Source organism: Staurois parvus, unplaced genomic scaffold (genome assembly GCF_062004578.1).
Source record: "Staurois parvus isolate SC_StPar_1 unplaced genomic scaffold, SC_StPar_1.0 ptg000086l, whole genome shotgun sequence".
NCBI lineage: Eukaryota > Metazoa > Chordata > Amphibia > Anura > Ranidae > Staurois > Staurois parvus.
In genome coordinates this window covers 1,181,052-1,202,264 of record NW_028317882.1, presented here as the reverse complement: position 1 = coordinate 1,202,264, position 21,213 = coordinate 1,181,052, and the positions used below count along the sequence as shown (strand labels likewise).

At 41.3% G+C, this 21,213-nt stretch overlaps 1 protein-coding gene across 3 annotated transcripts in view; it reads right to left on the bottom strand.

Annotated features, from left to right (window-relative positions):
- Positions 1–21,213, bottom strand: part of CHRNB3 (cholinergic receptor nicotinic beta 3 subunit) — a 71,806-nt gene that overhangs the window by 12,550 nt on the left and 38,043 nt on the right. For 2 of the 3 annotated variants that reach the window (XM_089669970.1, XM_089669971.1), the window contains 2 exons: positions 11,166–11,317; positions 2,179–2,223 (listed from right to left, as the gene is read on the bottom strand). In XM_089669970.1, the coding sequence (XP_089526096.1) occupies positions 2,179–2,223; positions 11,166–11,317 (197 nt within the window). The remainder of the gene's footprint in view (positions 1–2,178; positions 2,224–11,165; positions 11,318–21,213) is intronic. The other variant, XM_089669972.1, reaches the window with a different exon arrangement.

Below are 21,213 nucleotides of genomic sequence, written 5' to 3'. Positions count from 1 at the left end.
TAACAAAAAAAAAATTTTGAAAAAAAAACACGTTTTTCTTTGTTTCTGTTATAAAAGTTTGTAAATAAATAATTGTTCTTCATAAATTTAGGCCAAGATGTATTCTGCTAACTGTCTTTGGTGAAAATAACCCAAATTAGGATTTATTTTTTAGTTTGTAGGAAAGTTATAGAGTTCACAAACTATGGTATAGATCTGAATATTGATCAATCCTGAAGTACTGACAGCCAATATAATTTCTTGAGGTCCAAGAATGTCAGAACAGTACAGATATCCCCCAAATGACCCCTTTTTGCAAAGTAGACAGTCCGACGTATTTCATAAGAGGCATGGCGCGTTTTTTGAAGTTGTATTTTTTATGTCATAATTTTTTGGAAAATTAAAAAATTATTTTCACTATTTTTTTTTACATACTGTCACCAGTGCAGTACAGCGTCATCATATAACTGGCATGGTGGTGAACAGGGACACTGACTGGTGACAGTATGAAAATATATATATATATATATATTTTTTTATTATTTTTAATTTTTTATTACATTTTGTTTTATTTTTTTTAAGATTTTTTTTTTCATATTTTGCTATGACCAAAGTAGTACAATGTTACCATAGTAACATTGTACTACTTTGGAGAAGTGATCAGTATTTTTTTTATTTTTTTTTTACACAATTTTCTTATAGCAAAGAATTACTTAACTATAAGCAAGCATTTACCAGAATGAAATCGATTCATTCAGGTTTTTTTTTTTTTTTTTTTTGTGCTTAGCTGTGATTTGGCCACAGCTAATCACATGACATGTGCATGTGACCTGCTGTGACCATTCACAGCTAGGCACTAGTATACAATGGATGGCATGAATGAAGCCATCCATTGTATACAACTGTCATGTGACCTGCTGTGATTGGTCACAGCAGGTCACATGGTACCAGCAACAGGGCCGGTACTCAGGTCTGTCATCGGCCGTGTCCGAGGTACACGGCCGGTGACAGACCGTGCCGCTGCGCGGCTCTGCAACTGCAGGAGCATGCCAAATGGCGTGCACCCGGAAAGGTGAAGCATTTTTGCCGCCGCCAAACGGCTATAGGCCGGGCAGCTAATGGTTAAACTGGATGATTGGTCAGATGGTCTCTGTCAAAATCCCTTTGATTCCACAGGAAAAGGGAATGTCAGGACCTTTTGACTAGCTCTCGTGTACCAATAACGAAGGAACATCTGTCAAGTTATGAGAGCTGATAACACCTTGCTTGCTGACTGAATTCTACTAAAACCAGGACTTTGCAAGTATTTTCTTTTTCAACTCCTTTTTAATTCTCTGTTGCTTTGTCTCTTTATTTCCTTGTAACATCTTTTTTTCTGTAAATATTATATTTGGACACAGGCACAATTTTCATACTTTTACTCTGTATGCCACCAGAATAAATTTAAACAAAACAATCCAAATGAATTTGAAGTGCAGACTTTCAGCTTTAATTCAAGGGGTTGAACATAAATATCAAGTACAAATTTTAGGAACTGTGACCATTTTCATACACAGTCCCTCCATTTTCAGGGGCTCAAATGTAATTGGACAAATGAATATAATCATAAATAAAATGTTAATTTTTAATATTTTGTTGAGAATCCTTTACTGGCAATGACTGCTTGAAGTCTGGAACCCATAGACATTACCAAAGACTGGGATTCCTCCTTTCTGATGCTGTGCCAGGCTCTAACTGCAGCTGTCTTCATTTGCTCTTTGTTTGTGGGTCTTTCTGCTTTTAGTTTTGCCTTCAGCAAGTGAAATGCATACTCAATTGGGTTCAGATCTACAACTCAATTTATAACATTTGTATTATGTATTTTTTCTGGATTCTTGGTTGATACTCTGTCTCTATCATTTAAAATACACCTATGAAAGTGGGCAAACTTACAAAATCTGCAGGGGATTAAATAATTATCTTCCCCATTGTGTGTATATATATATATATATATATATATATATATATATATATATAATTTCGTAGGTGAATATAGATCATTAATCAAGTGCTATTTTTTTTCCCCAAAATAACAGACAGCTAAGATTTTAAATAATTCCTATGTAGATCTTATAATACCAGTCCAAATCTGCCAACTGTAGCGGAACAGTAGTATATACAGTATGTGCTTTAAAGGTCAAGAAGCATAAATTATATTACCTGTCTCAGCCAAACATTTGTGGTCATCAACTGTTTCTTTTCATCCTGTCAGGAATATAAAAGGAAACGAGATATATATTTTCAGAAAGAGAAAATAATAGGAGAATACAGAAGTAATTGTAGAACTGACATTTTCCTTGAGTCAGTTATTTTAAATAATTTCCAACCAGGTTTTATTTGTCAAAACTATGGTCTTAAATAGATCATAAATCTTGTATACAGTCTGTAATATGGACTCTTCTTGTGGATTATAGGGGGTTCTTCTTTCCAGATTTCCAATGCAAAATCAAAGGAAAAAAAATACATCTGATTGGTTGCTTTTGGTAACACATCACACTTAAGAAACATTACACAAGGAGTGTGTGTGTGTTAAAAACAGTGAATTATAAACCGCAAGGGGCTTTCTTTAAACTTGGGGAACAAGACTGTAACAACAAGTGTGTAAAATTATATAAACATTGGACACATCATCATAATCATCATCATTACCCACTATGCAATTATTCCGCCTTGCAAACCGAAGATACTAACCACTAGAACAAGTATTTTTATGGTTATCTAATAACATCTATGGGGTAGAAGATAAGCCATAGTGTCAATATGTAGCTATATATTTTTTGTCTATCTACTCGTGTCATTCATCTTGCTACTTTGGTGTCTCCTTCCACTTAATTTGCCTTCATCTTTTCTTTCCCAAGAAACAATAGTTTCAGCCAGTCAGAAACAGATGGATGTTGTCATTGTATACAAGAAGACTGAAGACAAACACTGCACATCAGGCCTTTGAAGGTAAAATTCATTTTTACACAGAGTTTTCACAGCTGCTATCCAGAGATTGCTAGAGTGCTGTGACATTGAAAGGATACGATGAACAGCTCACAAGAGTTGTTTAAGCAGCAGAGTGGCTAAATGGTTAGCACTTCTGCCTGGCAGTACTAGGGTTGTTGGTTCGAATCCCAACCACAGCACCACCTGCCTGGGGTTTACATGTTCTCCCTGTGCCTGTGTGGGTTTCCTCTGGCTACTCTGGTTTCCTCCCACACTTCAAAGACATGCTGGTAGGCTAATTGGAGCCTGTCTAAATTGGCCCTAGTATGTATGAATGTGAATTAGAGACCTTAGATTGTACACCCCTTGAGGGTTAGGGACTGATGTGAATTTACAATATATGTGTAAAGCGCTGAATAAATTGATGGTGCTATATAAGTACCTGAAATAAATAAATGCACAGATACTGTTAGATGGGATAGCAAGAGACATACCAAGGGTCACCTTGCCAAAAATCAGTTCTTACCATCTAGAACCATATATTGATAAATAAAGCAACACACTGCTGAAAATGGTTATTGATAAGTATGTGCAGGAAAACAAACATAAACCACTTTATACATATCTTATCTAATGAGCAATTGGAGAAATAGAACATTTCAGGGGCAGTTTATTGTCAATTAATGAATGCAGACCCTAGTGTTCTTACAAAAAGTAATATTAGTGGTAATACTGCATTATTTTTGTAGAATTAATTGTCCACTGTTCTACTTAGGATGGGGCGTCTACTTTAAAACCGTTTTATGAATGAGAAACCTGCAATTACCCTAAGACAGGGGTTTCCAAACTTTCTAAACAAAGGGCCAGTTTACTGTCCTTCAGACTTTTTGAGGGCTGGCCTGTGGCCATTGGTGTCAGTGGCAGTAAACAATGCATCTTTGGTATCTGGGGTAGGAATAGTGCCCCATTGCTGGTGTCAGTGGGAGCAATAGTGCCCTATAGTTGGTTTCAGTTTGAGTGCCTTATCATTGGTGTCAGTGGGAGGAATAGTGCCCTGTTGTTGGTGGCAGTTGGAGAAATAGGACCCCATTGTTGGTGTCAATGGGCCCCATTGCTGATGTCAGTAGCAGGAATTATGCCCCATTGTTGGTGTCAGTGGGAGGAAAAATGTCTTGTATCAGTGGGAGGAAAAGTGCCTCAAGGGACGGATATAGGCAAGCAAAGGGTCGCAGCCTGCAGTTTTGAGACCACTGCCCCAAGAGCTTGTCTAGAAAAAGAATTACATATTTAATGTTTCTATAGATATCTATTAACAAACATGTAAAAAATATATATATACATATATATATATATATATATATATATATTGTTTTTATTTTTTTTTACTCATATATACACTATATTTTTTTTTTACTTCAGGCAGCATGTTAATAATCCAAACATCCAAAGAATTAAGTGATGTTTCTTCCCCTCCACCTTCCACGCTGCTTTAGTAAAATAGGTCTGTAGTTTTGAACACTCAGCTGTTTTTTTGACCTATTTAATATCATCTGCTCATTCATTTTCTTGCCAGCTCTTTACCAGTCTCATGCATGACCAGAAATACTCTAACACAAGCATCTGTTCTATTGCTAGAAAAAAGTAAATGCAAAGTTAAACAGTACTGTATATATTTTTGGCAGTTTATCAAGCTCAAAGATATCTGACATACATCTTTTATTATGGGGATGAGATTATGCTGTCTGCAGCAGGTTTCCTGTTATGTAAACTAATTTTGTGACACTGCAATTGGCAGCTCCTCAAACATTTATAAGCCTAAAATGGGTATATGCATCACACAGTAGGTTGCAGCTAATATGGCTGTGATGATAGACCCTTAAAGTATACATCTAGAAAAAAACATATGAAGTGGTATCAAAAGGTTTGGAGAGTAGTTCTGTAACACGCCAACAGATGACAGCACAAGGCTACATGCAAAGTCACAGGGAGCACCAACCTTCATAAGTCAGTGTGCCAAAAGATAATGTCCTGTGTATATTGGGAGCTGTGCAACTGGTGCTATTCTGACCATGTGCATTACCATGTGTACTATTTCATCATAGACAGAAAGTTAGAACAAAAGGGCAAACGTGAAATTCTGCGTGAAACTGGGAGAATCTGCTACAGAGATGTTTGACATGATTTGGCAAGTTTACGGTGATGCTGCAATGACCCGTTCCAAGTGCTTAGAGTGGCACGTGTGCTTCCAGAGCTTACGAACATCACTGGAAGACGATGGGAGATCAGGAAGACCTTTAACAAGCTCAACCCCAAAAAATGTCAAAACCATTCAGCAACTTTGGATGACCCTTCAATTCATATCAAGGATCATTACCAGTAACGCAATTTGGGTATACGGGTTTCATGCAGAATTTCACATATGCTCCTTGTTCTAACTTTCTGTCCATGATGAAATAGTAGACGTGGTAGTGCACGTGGCCAGAATAGCACCATTTGTACAGCTCTCGAAGTACACAGGATGATGTCTTTTGGTACACTGACTTACAGTGAAGGAAATAAGTATTTGATCCCCTGCTTATTTTGAATGTTTGCCCACTCACAAAGAAATGATCAGTCTAAAAATCGAATGGTAGGTGTATTGTAACACTGAGAGACAGAATAGCAACAAAAAATTCAAAAGAAATGTCTCATGTCCAACAAATTATGCACTGATTTGCATGTTCATGAGGGAAATAAGTATTTGATCCTCTTCACAAAACATGGCTTAGTACTTGGTGGCAAATCCCTTGTTGGCAGTTACAGAGGTCAGACATTTCTTGTAGTTGGCCACCAGGTTTGCACACATCTAAGGAGGGATTTTGGCCCACTCCTCTTGGCAGATCCTCTCCAAGTCATTAAGGTTTGGTGGCTGACATTTGGCAACTCAAACTTTCAGCTCCCTCCACAGATTATCAATCGGATTAAGGTCTGGAGACTGGCTAGGCCACTGGTTCTCCCTGTGACGGTGCATGCAGTCTTGAAACTTTTTAATACCACCTCGTACATGATGAGGTGGGTGGTTTGGGACACTGTCATTAATCTCCTCCCTCCCTTCCTGTCTACACGATGTGTTGGTTTGTTTCCTGGGAAGGCACCTGCTGTATGTGCCTGGATAATAAAGCTATTTACCCTTAGCCCGGATGAACTTCTGCCTATTGCTGCTCATGCAGTCTGGTCAGACCCAATGGGAAATACAGAGCCTTTTTCCATAGCCACCATTGGATGAATGGGTTGTTACAGGCAAAGGCTATAGTACAGTAGTTACATTAAAGTTTTTCTTTAAGATTTTACAATGATACAATAGATTATATTTCATTTACTTGTTCATTCTCTTTTTGCTCTTTGCACATTCAGATTTGTTCATTACAAATTGTGTGATAAAACACATTTCCTTGTCATTTATTTTAAATTGCATCCCAACCCACATGCACTACAGCACACCACAGTGTACCTACTTTACTTTGTGGTGCATTACAAAAAGGCTACAATTTTTCTAAATAAATGGGCTATTTAATGCAAGGAATAGTATTGCCTAAAAGCCCAACTCCAACCATTGCAATGGTTGCTATATTTAGGGGTACAGAAATAAGATGTAATACCTTATTCCGTGCTCCAGCAGTGTTCCTTCAGCAATGCAACTGGTCCTCTTCAGGACCTCTCTAAGCTGCTCCAGGCTGTGGTCGCATGTTTGTCCCCACCACATAAAATGCAGTGTTATTGGCCTGCATTGTACTTGATGGCGACAAGGGAATGCCCACAGACCTTAGCTTCAGGGAGAAGAGGGCATCTAAAAGTTGATACACAAATTGTCCTCTGTCGCAGTATGAAATATGGTATTTGTATGAAATACCCTTTATGTAGAGATTTTGTTTCTTTACAGGCATCTATCCAAAGGGACAGCAATCCTTCTAATTGCACATTGTAGCTGATTAAAATATTCATCTTTTATTATGCGCCGCTACTTTATTGTTTCTATAAAGAGGTTGGGCCTTTGTTTTGGGTCAGCACAGGACACAATTCATTATCTAGAATAAAAGGGTTAAAATGCCCTGGTGTAGTGGCTAGATACGTGATGAGCCTGAGAATGAGGTGGCTTATTGCAGAGCTGCTGACACAGGTAACAGGATTTTCAGACAGGACAATTTTGGATCGCTCAGAGTGTCAAGTGAATCACACACAAGGATTACTGTGCTCTATAGTCTAGTACTGCAAGCAATATGCTCTCTGTACGCTTAGGAATGTCTTCTGTTCCATGTCAATTCTTTCTTTATGAAATAAAGTGAATTGAATGTATTGTTTTTTTTTAAATAATTCCATTTCTTGATATGTTCTTTATCGAGTTGCTTCAAAACATGCAGGCTTCGATGACATTTCTGTATTGCTTGCATCTCCCAAACAGCCCTTGCTTTCCCTATTATTGCACTACGTATGACAGCTGGAATCTGGCTGCGTAGAAAAACAATTTGGTTTTCCTTTTTACTCGCTTATATACTACTTCGTAGTTTTGCACATCTGGTATGCTTTCTTTTCCTGCAGCGATTACATGTGTTCAGTTGGAATGGACTGGAAAGTACAAGATGACTAAATGCTGACCATTTACGATATGCCTGAAATTAAATTTGGCAACGCGCTCTCCTCTATCACTAGTGTTCGGGTCAATGAACTCAAATATGCAGTGGATGAATTGGTAAACAGTCATTGCCTTTGAGCCTACCAGCTGCACTCAAAAATCTGTTCCAATAATGTATATTTGACTGTAATATGACACAAGAATAACTGCAAATTTTACACGTGAAATGGCACCATGTCACATGGGTGATCTTGGCACAGGCAACAAATCACCAGCGTCAGGATCACTAAACATCTGCCTGTCATTCTCTATGGAATCTTGCCCTTACTAGCTGGGCCAGCAAGATGTTACTCCTATTATACTCAGTTGCTTGCAAGACTGTGCAGTGTGTCACCAACTTTAAAAATTGCAGATATAAGCACAAAAATAATCAAATACTTTAATGCTTACTTGCAGTATTTTTCCCGTTAATAAATTATTTTTTATTCACTTGCAATGTGCCTTTGAACTTGCTGGAATGTCTAATTAATGTCCATACTGGCCTAAATCTTCCGCAGCAAAATGGAATACTATAGAGCACATGTGTCAAGCACAAGGCCTGCGGGACGAATCCAACCCTCCAGACCATATCACAAGGCCCTCCCACCTCTCCTCAGCTGCGGCACCCCCCTATCTTCTCCCAACCCCCCCTACCAGTCAGCAGCAAGGAGGAGGACAGAGCTCTCCTTACAGACCCTGCACCTCCCTGTGCAACTGCAACATCCCCTTGTCTCCGCCTTTCTGGTCTCAGAATTCAGCAGACTCCATAAGCTGACTCCAGCCCTCCTCCGGTCCTCCTCCAGACCTTGCACTTTCTACTTCCCAGCTCCGCCCCAGCACAAGGTAAGGGGATGCACTGTGATGTAACTGAAGATGGGGAGCTCTCTTTTGACTGCTGATCATTGGAGGCTCTTGACATCTAATGTAAGGGGAGTGGGATGCTCTGGACATCTAGACTTAGAGATAAAACTGTCCCTTTAAGGGCAACCATAATGCTGATGCGGCCCACAATGAAACTGAGTTTGACAACCCTGCTTTAATGTGATCTTTGCTGATCACAATCCTTTTGTGAATATTAGTATCCAACCACTTAATAAAAAGTTGATTTCAAGTTTGCATCTTGTGAACATGCCAGCGCACGCCTGGCATATGCACATGTGTGTGTGTGTGTGTGTGTATATGTATATATACAGGTGAAACTCAAAAAATTAGAATATCGTGCAAAAGTTCAGTTATTTCAGTAATGCAACTTAAAAGGTGAAACTAATATATGAGATAGACTCATTACATGCAAAGCAACATAGTTCAAGCTGTGATTTGTCATAATTGTGATGATTATGGCTTACAGCTCATGAAAACCCCAAATCCACAATCTCAGAAAATTAGAATATTACATGCAATCAATAAAACAAGGATTGTACATAGAACAATATTGGACCTCTGAAAAGTATAAGCATGCATATGTACTCAGTACTTGGTTTGGGCCACTTTTGCAGCAATTACTACCTCAATATGGCGTGGCATGGAAGCCTGTGGCACTGCTGAGGTGTTATGGAAGACCAGGATGCTTCAATAGCGGCCTTCAGCTCTTCTGCATTGTTCGGTCTCATGTCTCTCATCTTTCTCTTGGCAATGCCCCATAGATTCTCTATGGGGTTAAGGTCAGGCGAGTTTGCTGGCCAATCAAGCACAGAAATCCCACGGTCATTGAACCATGTGTTGGTGCTTTTCTAATTCAAATTTTTCAAGTTTCACCTGTGTGTGTATATATATATATATATATATATGTGTGTGTGTATCCAATAATTTTGTTGGTAAATATGTATCATTAATCAAGTGCTATTTTCCCAAAAAAACAGCTAAGATTTTAAATAATTCCTATGTAAATCTTATAATACCAGTCCAGATCTGCCAACTGTAGCAGAACAGTAGTATATACAGTATGTGCTTTAACCACTTCCCGACCGGCCGTTGTATATAAACGGCTGGACGGTGGCACTGCAGGGTCGGGTGGCCATTTATAAACGGCCTCCCCGCAACCTGCTTGTGCGCGTTCCCCTGGAGCCTGCTGTGTCCTCCGGACACACTGAAACACTGATCATCGGACGGGACCTCTGTACGAGGCCCCAATCATGTGATCACTGATTGGCCAATCAGTGATCACATGCAAAGTAGTAAGCAAGATGTCACTTCTGACATCATTGCTTACTACGTGTGAAATCTGTGAATGATCACAGAGGTCACGTGGTACAAGGCTATTCACAACAGCCTTGTACCATGTGACAAGCTGTGACCAATCACAGCTCACTCAGTAGTTCTCATTGGCTGCAAGAATGCAGACGGAGAGAAAGAGAAATGATTGCTTTTACATCCTATATGGGTGTAAAAGCAATCAGTGTAAAAAAAAAAAAAATCTTCATCACCCCCCAAAAGTAGTACAGTGTCACCATGGTGACACTGTACTGCTAGGGTGACAGTATGTAAAAAAAAAAAAAAATAATAAAATAAATAATATAAAAAAAAATAAAAATGTAAAAAAAAATGTTTGAAAATTATAATTTTTGGTTATAAACTAATTTGGCTTATTTGTTTTTTTACTAAAAAGATAACGGAATAAATTTTGGCCAAGATTTATGATGAAATATTATTTATTTGCAAAATTTTATAAGAAAATTTTCATTTACATAGCAAAAAAAATAAAAATCTCAGCAGTGAATAAACACCACCAAAATAAAGTTTTATCTGTCTCAAAAAAATGGTAAAAAATTCATATGGGCACAGTGTTGCATGACCGCGCAATTGTCATTCAAAGTGTGATAGCGCTGAAAGCTGAAAATTGCCCTGGTCAGGAAGGGGGTAAAAGTGTCTGGACTGGAAGTGGTTAAATATCACGAAGCATAAATTATATTACCTGCTATAGAGGGATTTATTTACTAAAGCTGGAGAGTGCAAAACCAGGTTCACTTCTGCATAGAAACCAATCAGCTTCTAACCTCAGCTTGTTCAATTAGGTTTTAGCAATAAAACCTGGAAGCTGATTGGTTTCTATGCAGATGTGAGCCTGATTTTGCACTCTCCAACTTTAGTAAATAAACCCCGGAGTGTCACTTGAGTGATTCTGCTGGGGCTGCTAACATCACATTCAAGATGGCAGTGCCCAAAAGCTGTCTTAGGGCTTTTGGATTTCTACACATGGGAGGCTTTTACAGGTAAATAACATGCGTAATACATAAATGCATATATAATCTTACATGAAGTTTTTTCTTGAAATGTATTGTCTGGCAACTCTTTAAAGGTATGGAATAATAAGATTCCAACATCAAGCAAACTTATTCATAAAACCAAAGTAAAGGTACAATACTATGTAAATTACCAGAAACCAACCAGATTTCAGTTCACTGAAGTCAGAAAACCAAAGGACAAATTCAGTTAGTTGCCATACCCCTGCTTAAAAAAAGAACAACAACAACAACAAAAAAACACAGCCATGTGCTCTACTAATATGAATTGCTCTCCCCTGGCTTCAGGTGTCATGCATAAGTTGTAATGTGGTTGTTAAAAGCCTTCTTACCACATCAACGAGCTGTGATATCTTCAAGCCAAAATTCACTTTTATTGTTTTATTGGGGTTTACAACAGGTCTAACCCATTTCTGATAACCTGTAAAAAGGTTCCGCAGGAGTGCATCTTCTATTTCTGCCAAAGGATGGATACTGCAAAAGACTTAAACAAAAAAGACCTGATAAGTTTTAGCATGCTTCCATTCCATTAATGATGTAGTGGAGAACATTTATCAATACGCATAAGCACCTAAATGCATACCTATTTAATGGCTTGATATTGGTGCAATTATATGTCTCCTAAGATGGTAGTAAACTCCAAATTTGTATTCTTACCTACAGGTAAGTTTATAAGAAAGCTTACCTGTAGGCAAAGTGAATATCTCCTAAACATGCATTGTTTAGGAAATATAGCCAGCCCATACGCTCTAAAGGAGCGTCATAGCCATGGCCCAGGACCTCATCGCAGTTCGGCAAGTCAGACGGTCGGAGCTCGTGAACCTGGAAGGAAGACCGGGTGAAGATGCAAGCCTCTGCAGCGTTGACGGCGCACCGCTGGAGAGCTTCATTTTTTGTGATGCATACTAGCACATTATGACATTACCTTGCAGGGGAAAACTTTTTTTTTTACGTTCATTTACTACCGCTTTAAAGTGTATCTAAAGTCAAATTGTAAAATCATATATTCATTTCCATGAATTTCAATTATTTCTAGCCTACTCTTGTTAATCTGCATGATCTTGAATTTTGAAAACTTACTTTGTGAAGATCCCCACACATTTAGTTCCTTGAATTCTGCGACACATATTCGTGTCCTGTGAGTAGGCGCTGCTATGTCACACATTTCACAGAGCCTGCCTTCTGAACTACAGGAGGCACAGTCAGTGTATGAAACATACCTAATCATATCTACTTGCAAGCAGCAAGGTTCCATGGGATATAAAGTCCTAAGAGATCAAAAGTAAACAGCAGAGGAGAAGTTGTGGAAGGAGATGGCCAGCACACAGGCAGAACTTACAACACAGAAGGAGATTTTTCAAATAAGTTTATATTTGATTTTCAAAAATAACTATTTTTGTATTGTTATTATAATGCTGATGTTATAACATGAAAGTGCATGCTGTAATTTTTTAGTTTGAATAACATAATGAACATTTTCCTCCTGCAGCTGCTGAATGCCAGCAGGAGTGAAAAGAGGAGAAACTGGCTTTCAGTGGTTGCAGGAGCAAAATGGAGAGGATCAGTTCCTGTATGTGCTGCCCCTGCCACCCCTCCTGTCCAAGTGTAAAATGTGACAGGGAGACTGCACTAGCCCCATGGAGCATGGAGCAGGGTCATCATTGCAACCCCTGACTTAAAACCAGTGCTTGGGGGGTTGTGGCAAAAACATGTCTCAATTATGGGCCCCCCCCCCAAACAATTATAAATAAGCACCTACTGTCCTGAGCCCCTATAAGGCTGCTTTCACACTGACACACTGCGGTTTATCCACAACGCGGGTGCAGCACAGTGCATCTATGGCTTTCCTGTGGGTTAGCGGCGCTTTACCATGGACTTCTATTATATCTTGCAGGTGTGGTGCACTTTCAGAAGTTTTGGTGTGCATTCAGAAAGCATCCCAAACCCACAGGATATAATAGAAGTGTACTTTCACAGGTTGAGCTCCCCTGCTTTACAAAAAAAAAGAGACAGTGTAAAAATAAAAAAATTCAAATAAAATAAATAATAATTTATAAAAAAGTTTTTAAGTGCTAACGTTCCACTGTGCTCATGTGCAAAGGCAAACACATGCATTAGTATGTAAACGGCGATCACACCACACATGTGAGGTATTGCCATGAATATCAGATCAAGAGCAATAATTCTGGCCCCAGACCTCCTGTTTAAATGTAAAGTGGTAACCTGTAAAGGCTTTTAAAGTGTTGGCTATGGATAATAAAATATACATAGAGTGTTGACATTCTACGGGCGTGTACAATTTTAAATTGTGACATGTTTGGTATCTACATACTCAGTGTAACATCATTTTCTATACTTTACCAAACAATTGGGTATTATATTGTGTTTCTGTGCATTAAAATTCATTAAACTGTATTTTTCCAAAAAAATTGTGTTTGAAAAACCAATGCGCAAATACCATGTGACATTAAAAAAAACTGCAATACCCACCATTTTATTTTCTACAGCCTGTGCTTAAAAATATATAATGTTTGGAGGTTCTAAGTAATTTTCTAGCAAAAAAAACCCCTAATTTTTACATGTAAACAAAAAGTGTCAGAATAGTCTGGGTCTTCAGGTGGTTAAAGAGGTAAGAAAATGGTCACACTTGGGAGCAAAGTTGATGTAGATCAACATGGTTATATTGGAGACTGGACCTTATATGTGTCAATGTTTCATTTCAAACTGCTGGATTCCTTAAAGTTGAACTCCAGGTAAATACAGTAGCTAAATATACAATTGAAAAACATATATGGGAATAATCCTACCTGTCAAAGGATTTGTGTTTCTGTCCAACCAATCGTGATATTTACACAGACCCATCACACAACAGAGCTAGCCCGATGACCTGACTACTCTGCTGCAGTTAGGCAACACAGATGAATCACCTTCTGTTCCCTGCCTGTTAATAGTCACTTTCTTGCTTCCAGCAAAAGACTGATGCAGTAATCTCTCATGCTCTCATTTTTTCAGCATGTCCCTTGTTATAATATGCAGGATATCTGATTATACCCAAGCAATATCCCTCCTCCCATTATGAGTACTGCTGTACAAGGAGTTACAAGAAACTGAAATCAGGTCTACTGTATTTAATTATGCTAGTTTCTTGGCAATATAGCTTCAAGCCAGTCTTTGCCAACCTTTGTACCCCATAGGACCCCTTAAAATAACTTTTAGGTCCTTAGGCATAACGTCTAAAACCAATTCATAAGATTTCAGTGGGAAAAATGTCATAATTGGTGGTCAGTGGGAAAAAAAGCTCCCCTTGCAATGGTTGTCAGAATGTCATTTCTACAGATAGCTAAAAACATACCACTGATAGGTGGTCAATCAGCCATAGCACAAGGAACCCCCTAGTAACCTCTGGGGAAACCCTAGGGGTCCCTGCAACTATGGATGAGAATGGATACTTTAAGCTGTCCATACACGGGATAATTATCTGCCAAATAACATTGTTTTTTCCTAGTCTTCAGACAACTGTCAAGTGTGTGGGCCACTGTTAGCAACCATATCTTTGAATATTTAACATGCATGAAAAAGCTTTTTTTTGGCCAACTCTTTCCATGGGTATGATCTTTGTACAGCCCATTTTTTGTCCTGCATGTGAATGATCCAGAAACTGGATGTAGAAAATCCAAGTTACCAATATCCTCATATTGCTCCCAAAAAATAAGTCAGAAAACCAGTAAACAAAGCACATCTGTAGGTAACAACTTTTGCTCCACAAAGTGTACTAGGAATATTATGAGGGTTGGTAGAAGATTGATAATTGTGCAGTATGTTCAAGAAGGATTACATCATGCCTCTGAAGATTAGAGATGAGCGAATCGAACATGATGAAGTGGAATTCGTTCCGAAGATTTGGAAAAATTCTATTCGCGACGAATCCGAAGATTAGCAAACTTCGGATGCACGAATTGAATTTTCCCAAAAATGGCGGCGACATGTGTGGCCACGGAGAAAATGGACAGAGAAGATGGGGCGGGGATCTCTGGGAAGGCGCGCAGACAAGGCGCGCTGACCCATAATGCATTCATGACATGTGATCGCATTAGCCAATCAGCAGCCAGCCAGCACTGTGTAATGGTGGAGCTATAAATCGCGGCCATCTTAGAATTCTCCATTAGCCTCCGGTCATTCAAGAGAGACAGACCTGTGTGTATTAAGGGACAGAGTTAGGGCCACAGAGACTTTAGGGCCACAGAATCGTTACTCAGGGACACAGAATCGTTACTCAGGGACACATAATCGTTACTCAGGGACACAGAATCAATACTCAGGGACACAGAATCGTTACTTAGGGCCACAGCTATCAAAGAATCGAAAATTTAAAGTGACATACACCCTTTTTTTTTTTGGTGGCTGTCGTGCACAGTTGGTGCTGCAGTTTGCCGATTGTGCAAAATAAACTGACTTTCTGCTTCACAACCACTATTGTACGTTCAAAGAGTTAAATCCATTTACACGCCGGCTGGCGGTAATATTTTTTGGGTGATTAGTGCATTCCAGTGACACAAACGTACAGTTTCCAGCCAACGGCAAGCTGCAATTGACCGATTGTGTACAATAAACTGACTTTCTGCTTCACAACCACTATTGTACATTCAAAGAGTTAGATCCATTTACACGCCGGGTGGCGGTAATATTTTTTGGGTGATTAGTGCATTCCAGTGACATAAACGTACAGTTTCCAGCCAACGGCAAGCTGCAATTGACCGATTGTGCTAAATAAACTGACTTTCTGCTTCACAACCACTATTGTACGTTCAAAGAGTTAAATCCATTTACATGCCGGCTGGCGGTAATATTTTTTGGGTGATTAGTGCATTCCAGTGACAGAAACGTACAGTTTCCAGCCAACGGCAAGCTGCAATTGACCGATTGTGCTAAATAAACTGACTTTCTGCTTCACAACCACTATTGTACGTTCAAAGAGTTAGATCCATTTACACGCCGGGTGGCGGTAATATTTTTTGGGTGATTAGTGCATTCCAGTGACATAAACGTACAGTTTCCAGCCAACGGCAAGCTGCAATTGACCGATTGTGCTAAATAAACTGACTTTCTGCTTCACAACCACTATTGTACGTTCAAAGAGTTAAATCCATTTACACGCCGGCTGGCGGTAATATTTTTGGGTGATTAGTGCATTCCAGTGACATAAACGTACAGTTTCCAGCCAACGGCAAGCTGCAATTGACCGATTGTGCTAAATAAACTGACTTTCTGCTTCACAACCACTATTGTACATTCAAAGAGTTAAATCCATATACACGCCGGGTGGCGGTAATATTTTTTGGGTGATTAGTGCATTCCAGTGACATAAACGTACAGTTTCCAGCCAACGGCAAGCTGCAATTGACCGATTGTGTACAATAAACTGACTTTCTGCTTCACAACCACTATTGTACGTTCAAAGAGTTAAATCCATTTACACGCCGGCTGGCGGTAATATTTTTTGGGTGATTAGTGCATTCCAGTGACATAAACGTACAGTTTCCAGCCAACGGCAAGCTGCAATTGACCGATTGTGCTAAATAAACTGACTTTCTGCTTCACAACCACTATTGTACGTTCAAAGAGTTAAATCCATTTACACGCCGGCTGGCGGTAATATTTTTTGGGTGATTAGTGCATTCCAGTGACCTAAACGTACAGTTTCCAGCCAACGGCAAGCTGCAATTGACCGATTGTGTACAATAAACTGACTTTCTGCTTCACAACCACTATTGTACGTTCAAAGAGTTAAATCCATATACACGCCGGGTGGCGGTAATATTTTTTGGGTGATTAGTGCATTCCAGTGACATAAACGTACAGTTTCCAGCCAACGGCAAGCTGCAATTGACCGATTGTGTACAATAAACTGACTTTCTGCTTCACAACCACTATTGTACGTTCAAAGAGTTAAATCCATTTACACGCCGGCTGGCGGTAATATTTTTTGGGTGATTAGTGCATTCCAGTGACATAAACGTACAGTTTCCAGCCAACGGCAAGCTGCAATTGACCGATTGTGCTAAATAAACTGACTTTCTGCTTCACAACCACTATTGTACATTCAAAGAGTTAAATCCATATACACGCCGGGTGGCGGTAATATTTTTTGGGTGATTAGTGCATTCCAGTGACATAAACGTACAGTTTCCAGCCAACGGCAAGCTGCAATTGACCGATTGTGCTAAATAAACTGACTTTTGCTTCACAACCACTATTGTACGTTCAAAGAGTTAGATCCATTTACACGCTGGGTGGCGGTAATATTTTTTGGGTGATTAGTGCATTCCAGTGACATAAACGTACAGTTTCCAGCCAACGGCAAGCTGCAATTGACCGATTGTGCTAAATAAACTGACTTTCTGCTTCACAACCACTATTGTACGTTCAAAGAGTTAAATCCATTTACACGCCGGCTGGCGGTAATATTTTTTGGGTGATTAGTGCATTCCAGTGACATAAACGTACAGTTTCCAGCCAACGGCAAGCTGCAATTGACCGATTGTGCTAAATAAACTGACTTTCTGCTTCACAACCACTATTGTACATTCAAAGAGTTAAATCCATATACACGCCGGGTGGCGGTAATATTTTTTGGGTGATTAGTGCATTCCAGTGACATAAACGTACAGTTTCCAGCCAACGGCAAGCTGCAATTGACCGATTGTGCTAAATAAACTGACTTTTGCTTCACAACCACTATTGTACGTTCAAAGAGTTAGATCCATTTACACGCTGGGTGGCGGTAATATTTTTTGGGTGATTAGTGCATTCCAGTGACATAAACGTACAGTTTCCAGCCAACGGCAAGCTGCAATTGACCGATTGTGCTAAATAAACTGACTTTCTGCTTCACAACCACTATTGTACGTTCAAAGAGTTAAATCCATTTACACGCCGGCTGGCGGTAATATTTTTTGGGTGATTAGTGCATTCCAGTGACATAAACGTACAGTTTCCAGCCAACGGCAAGCTGCAATTGACCGATTGTGCTAAATAAACTGACTTTCTGCTTCACAACCACTATTGTACGTTCAAAGAGTTAAATCCATTTACACGCCGGCTGGCGGTAATATTTTTTGGGTGATTAGTGCATTCCAGTGACAGAAACGTACAGTTTCCAGCCAACGGCAAGCTGCAATTGACCGATTGTGTACAATAAACTGACTTTCTGCTTCACAACCACTATTGTACGTTCAAAGCGTTAAATCCATTTACACGCCGGCTGGCGGTAATATTTTTTGGGTGATTAGTGCATTCCAGTGACATAAACGTACAGTTTCCAGCCAACGGCAAGCTGCAATTGACCGATTGTGCTAAATAAACTGACTTTCTGCTTCACAACCACTATTGTACGTTCAAAGAGTTAAATCCATTTACACGCCGGCTGGCGGTAATATTTTTTGGGTGATTAGTGCATTCCAGTGACCTAAACGTACAGTTTCCAGCCAACGGCAAGCTGCAATTGACCGATTGTGTACAATAAACTGACTTTCTGCTTCACAACCACTATTGTACGTTCAAAGAGTTAAATCCATATACACGCCGGGTGGCGGTAATATTTTTTGGGTGATTAGTGCATTCCAGTGACATAAACGTACAGTTTCCAGCCAACGGCAAGCTGCAATTGACCGATTGTGCTAAATAAACTGACTTTCTGCTTCACAACCACTATTGTACGTTCAAAGAGTTAAATCCATATACACGCCGGCTGGCGGTAATATTTTTTGGGTGATTAGTGCATTCCAGTGACATAAACGTACAGTTTCCAGCCAACGGCAAGCTGCAATTGACCGATTGTGCTAAATAAACTGACTTTCTGCTTCACAACCACTATTGTACGTTCAAAGAGTTAGATCCATTTACACGCCGGGTGGCGGTAATATTTTTTGGGTGATTAGTGCATTCCAGTGACATAAACGTACAGTTTCCAGCCAACGGCAAGCTGCAATTGACCGATTGTGCTAAATAAACTGACTTTCTGCTTCACAACCACTATTGTACGTTCAAAGAGTTAAATCCATATACACGCCGGGTGGCGGTAATATTTTTTGGGTGATTAGTGCATTCCAGTGACATAAACGTACAGTTTCCAGCCAACGGCAAGCTGCAATTGACCGATTGTGCTAAATAAACTGACTTTCTGCTTCACATCCACTATTGTACGTTCAAAGAGTTAAATCCGGTTTTATTTTTGGGGTGCTTATTGAATTAAAGAGTATGTCAGACAACACGCAGCGTGGCAGAGGAGGCAATGTTTCAGGAGCGAGCAGACGTGGCAGCAGAGGAAGGGGTCGAGGCAGCACTAGTCGCAGCCAGAGGCCAGTGCTCCCGGTGTCATCCAGCGGTCGTGTCTCCACCGACAACCCTGCCATCATCGATTGGTTGACTCGGTCGTCTTCCTCTTCCCAGGTCACCTCTGACACCTACAGCCAACGGTCGGTGGGTACGTCAGACACAACCGTTAGCTGGCATGGCCCGGGAGCAAGCCCACTGAAATCACGTGTCCTCGACCTGCCCCTGTCCTTTGGTGTTCCCTCACCAAGCGAAGTATCGCATGCTGTGGGCTCAGCCCCACTGTACAGTGAGGAAGAGCTAACAGAGGGCGGTCAGGAACGGGGGGAGACATCCGCCTCTTCAGCAGCCAGGCGAAGAAGTACTGGCGAGGAGAGTGGCTCGGTAGCCGGTCTAGAGACAGGTCTGTCTCCTGACCCACACGCAGCCGAGGGGGCTAGTAGTGACGCGGAGACCCTAATTGATGATGATGAGGCTGATCGCACTTGGCAGCCTCGTCGTCATCAGGCTATTGCTTCCGCATCATCAGGAGAAGAGGGTGCCAGCTTGGCAGCGAGCAAAACAGTCGGTGGGTTGCCCAGGAGGCAGCAGGGTCGCAGCAGTGTCAGTGGAGCCAAACGGCCACGGAGTAGAGCACCAGCTCCACTGCAGCCTACCACCACGGCCAGTAGTGGTGCCGGTGTGCACGGAGGAAGTAGCAGTCAGCCAGTGAGGAGTAGCGGGGGCAAAGTTTCCTACTCGGCGGTGTGGCAATTTTTCGTCAAGCCGCCCGAGGAAGTAAACGTAGCCGTATGTCGACTATGTGGCCAGAAAGTCAAGCGTGGCCAGGGGGCCAATGTTGGGACTACAGCGTTGCGTCAGCATATGCAGCGTCGCCATTCGGTGGCCTGGGAAAACCGTGATAAAGATACGGCGGTTCTGCCTGCCCCAGCCCCCGCTCCATCACCCGCTCCGTTACTTGCTCCGTCACCCGACGTCAATCGCCCTCTATCAGCCAGTCAAGGCTCCAACACCTCTGCTGAGGGGAGTTGTCGCTCGTTGGCATCTTCCGCTCGTTCAGATGCTCCTTCTCCTGCTACTCCTCTTCACGGATTCCGTCAGCAGTCTTTCTTGGAATCCGTTTCCAAGAAACAACAGTTTGCGAGCACGCACCCGACGGTGCAGAAGCTGAACGTCCTCCTGTCCAAGTTGCTGGTGCTGCAGTCCCTCCCTTTCCAAGTGGTGGACTCAGCACCTTTCCGAGAAATGATGGCTTGTGCCGAGCCGCGGTGGAGAGTGCCAAGCCGGCATTTCTTCGCCAAAAAGGTAGTGCCAGCCCTGCATTCACATGTAGAAGAGATGGTGGGCCAGTCTTTGAGCATGTCGGTCTCTGCCAAAGTGCACGGCAGCGCCGACGTGTGGAGCTGTAACTACGGTCAGGGACAGTACATGTCATTTACGGCCCACTGGGTGAACGTGGTGCTGGCACAGCCGCACCAGCAACTTGGACAGGTCACGCCGCTTTTGCCTCCACGTTTGCACGTCCTTGGTCCAGCAAAGATGTCCGCCTCTACCACCTCAGAAGCTGCTCAGCGGGTCAGGGCAATAAAGCTCCCGGTTCGCAGGTTGTTCCGTCTTATGGATGGAAGTACGACGGTATATGATCTTCTTCGCACCCACGGCATCACCTCATAGAATCTCTGCATTGCATCTGCAATCACAACGCTGACTTCCCGGATCGCCACTCAGCCATTGGACTCTTGATAGTCGTCTCCCCACACTGCTGCTGGGGGGACTTTTTAACCTAGGCCTGTGTATGGCCTTCAATTGAAGCTGCTTCCGCTCCGCCACTCTGCCATTGGACTCTTGATAGTCGTCTCCCCACGCTGCTGCTGGGGGGACTTTTTAACCTAGGCCTGTGTATGGCCTTCAATTGAAGCTGCTTCTGCTCCGCCACTCTGCCATTGGACTCTTGATAGTCGTCTCCCCACACTGCTGCTGGGGGGACTTTTTAACATAGGCCTCTGTATGGCCTTCAATTTAGGCTGCTTACGCTTCACCACTCTGCCA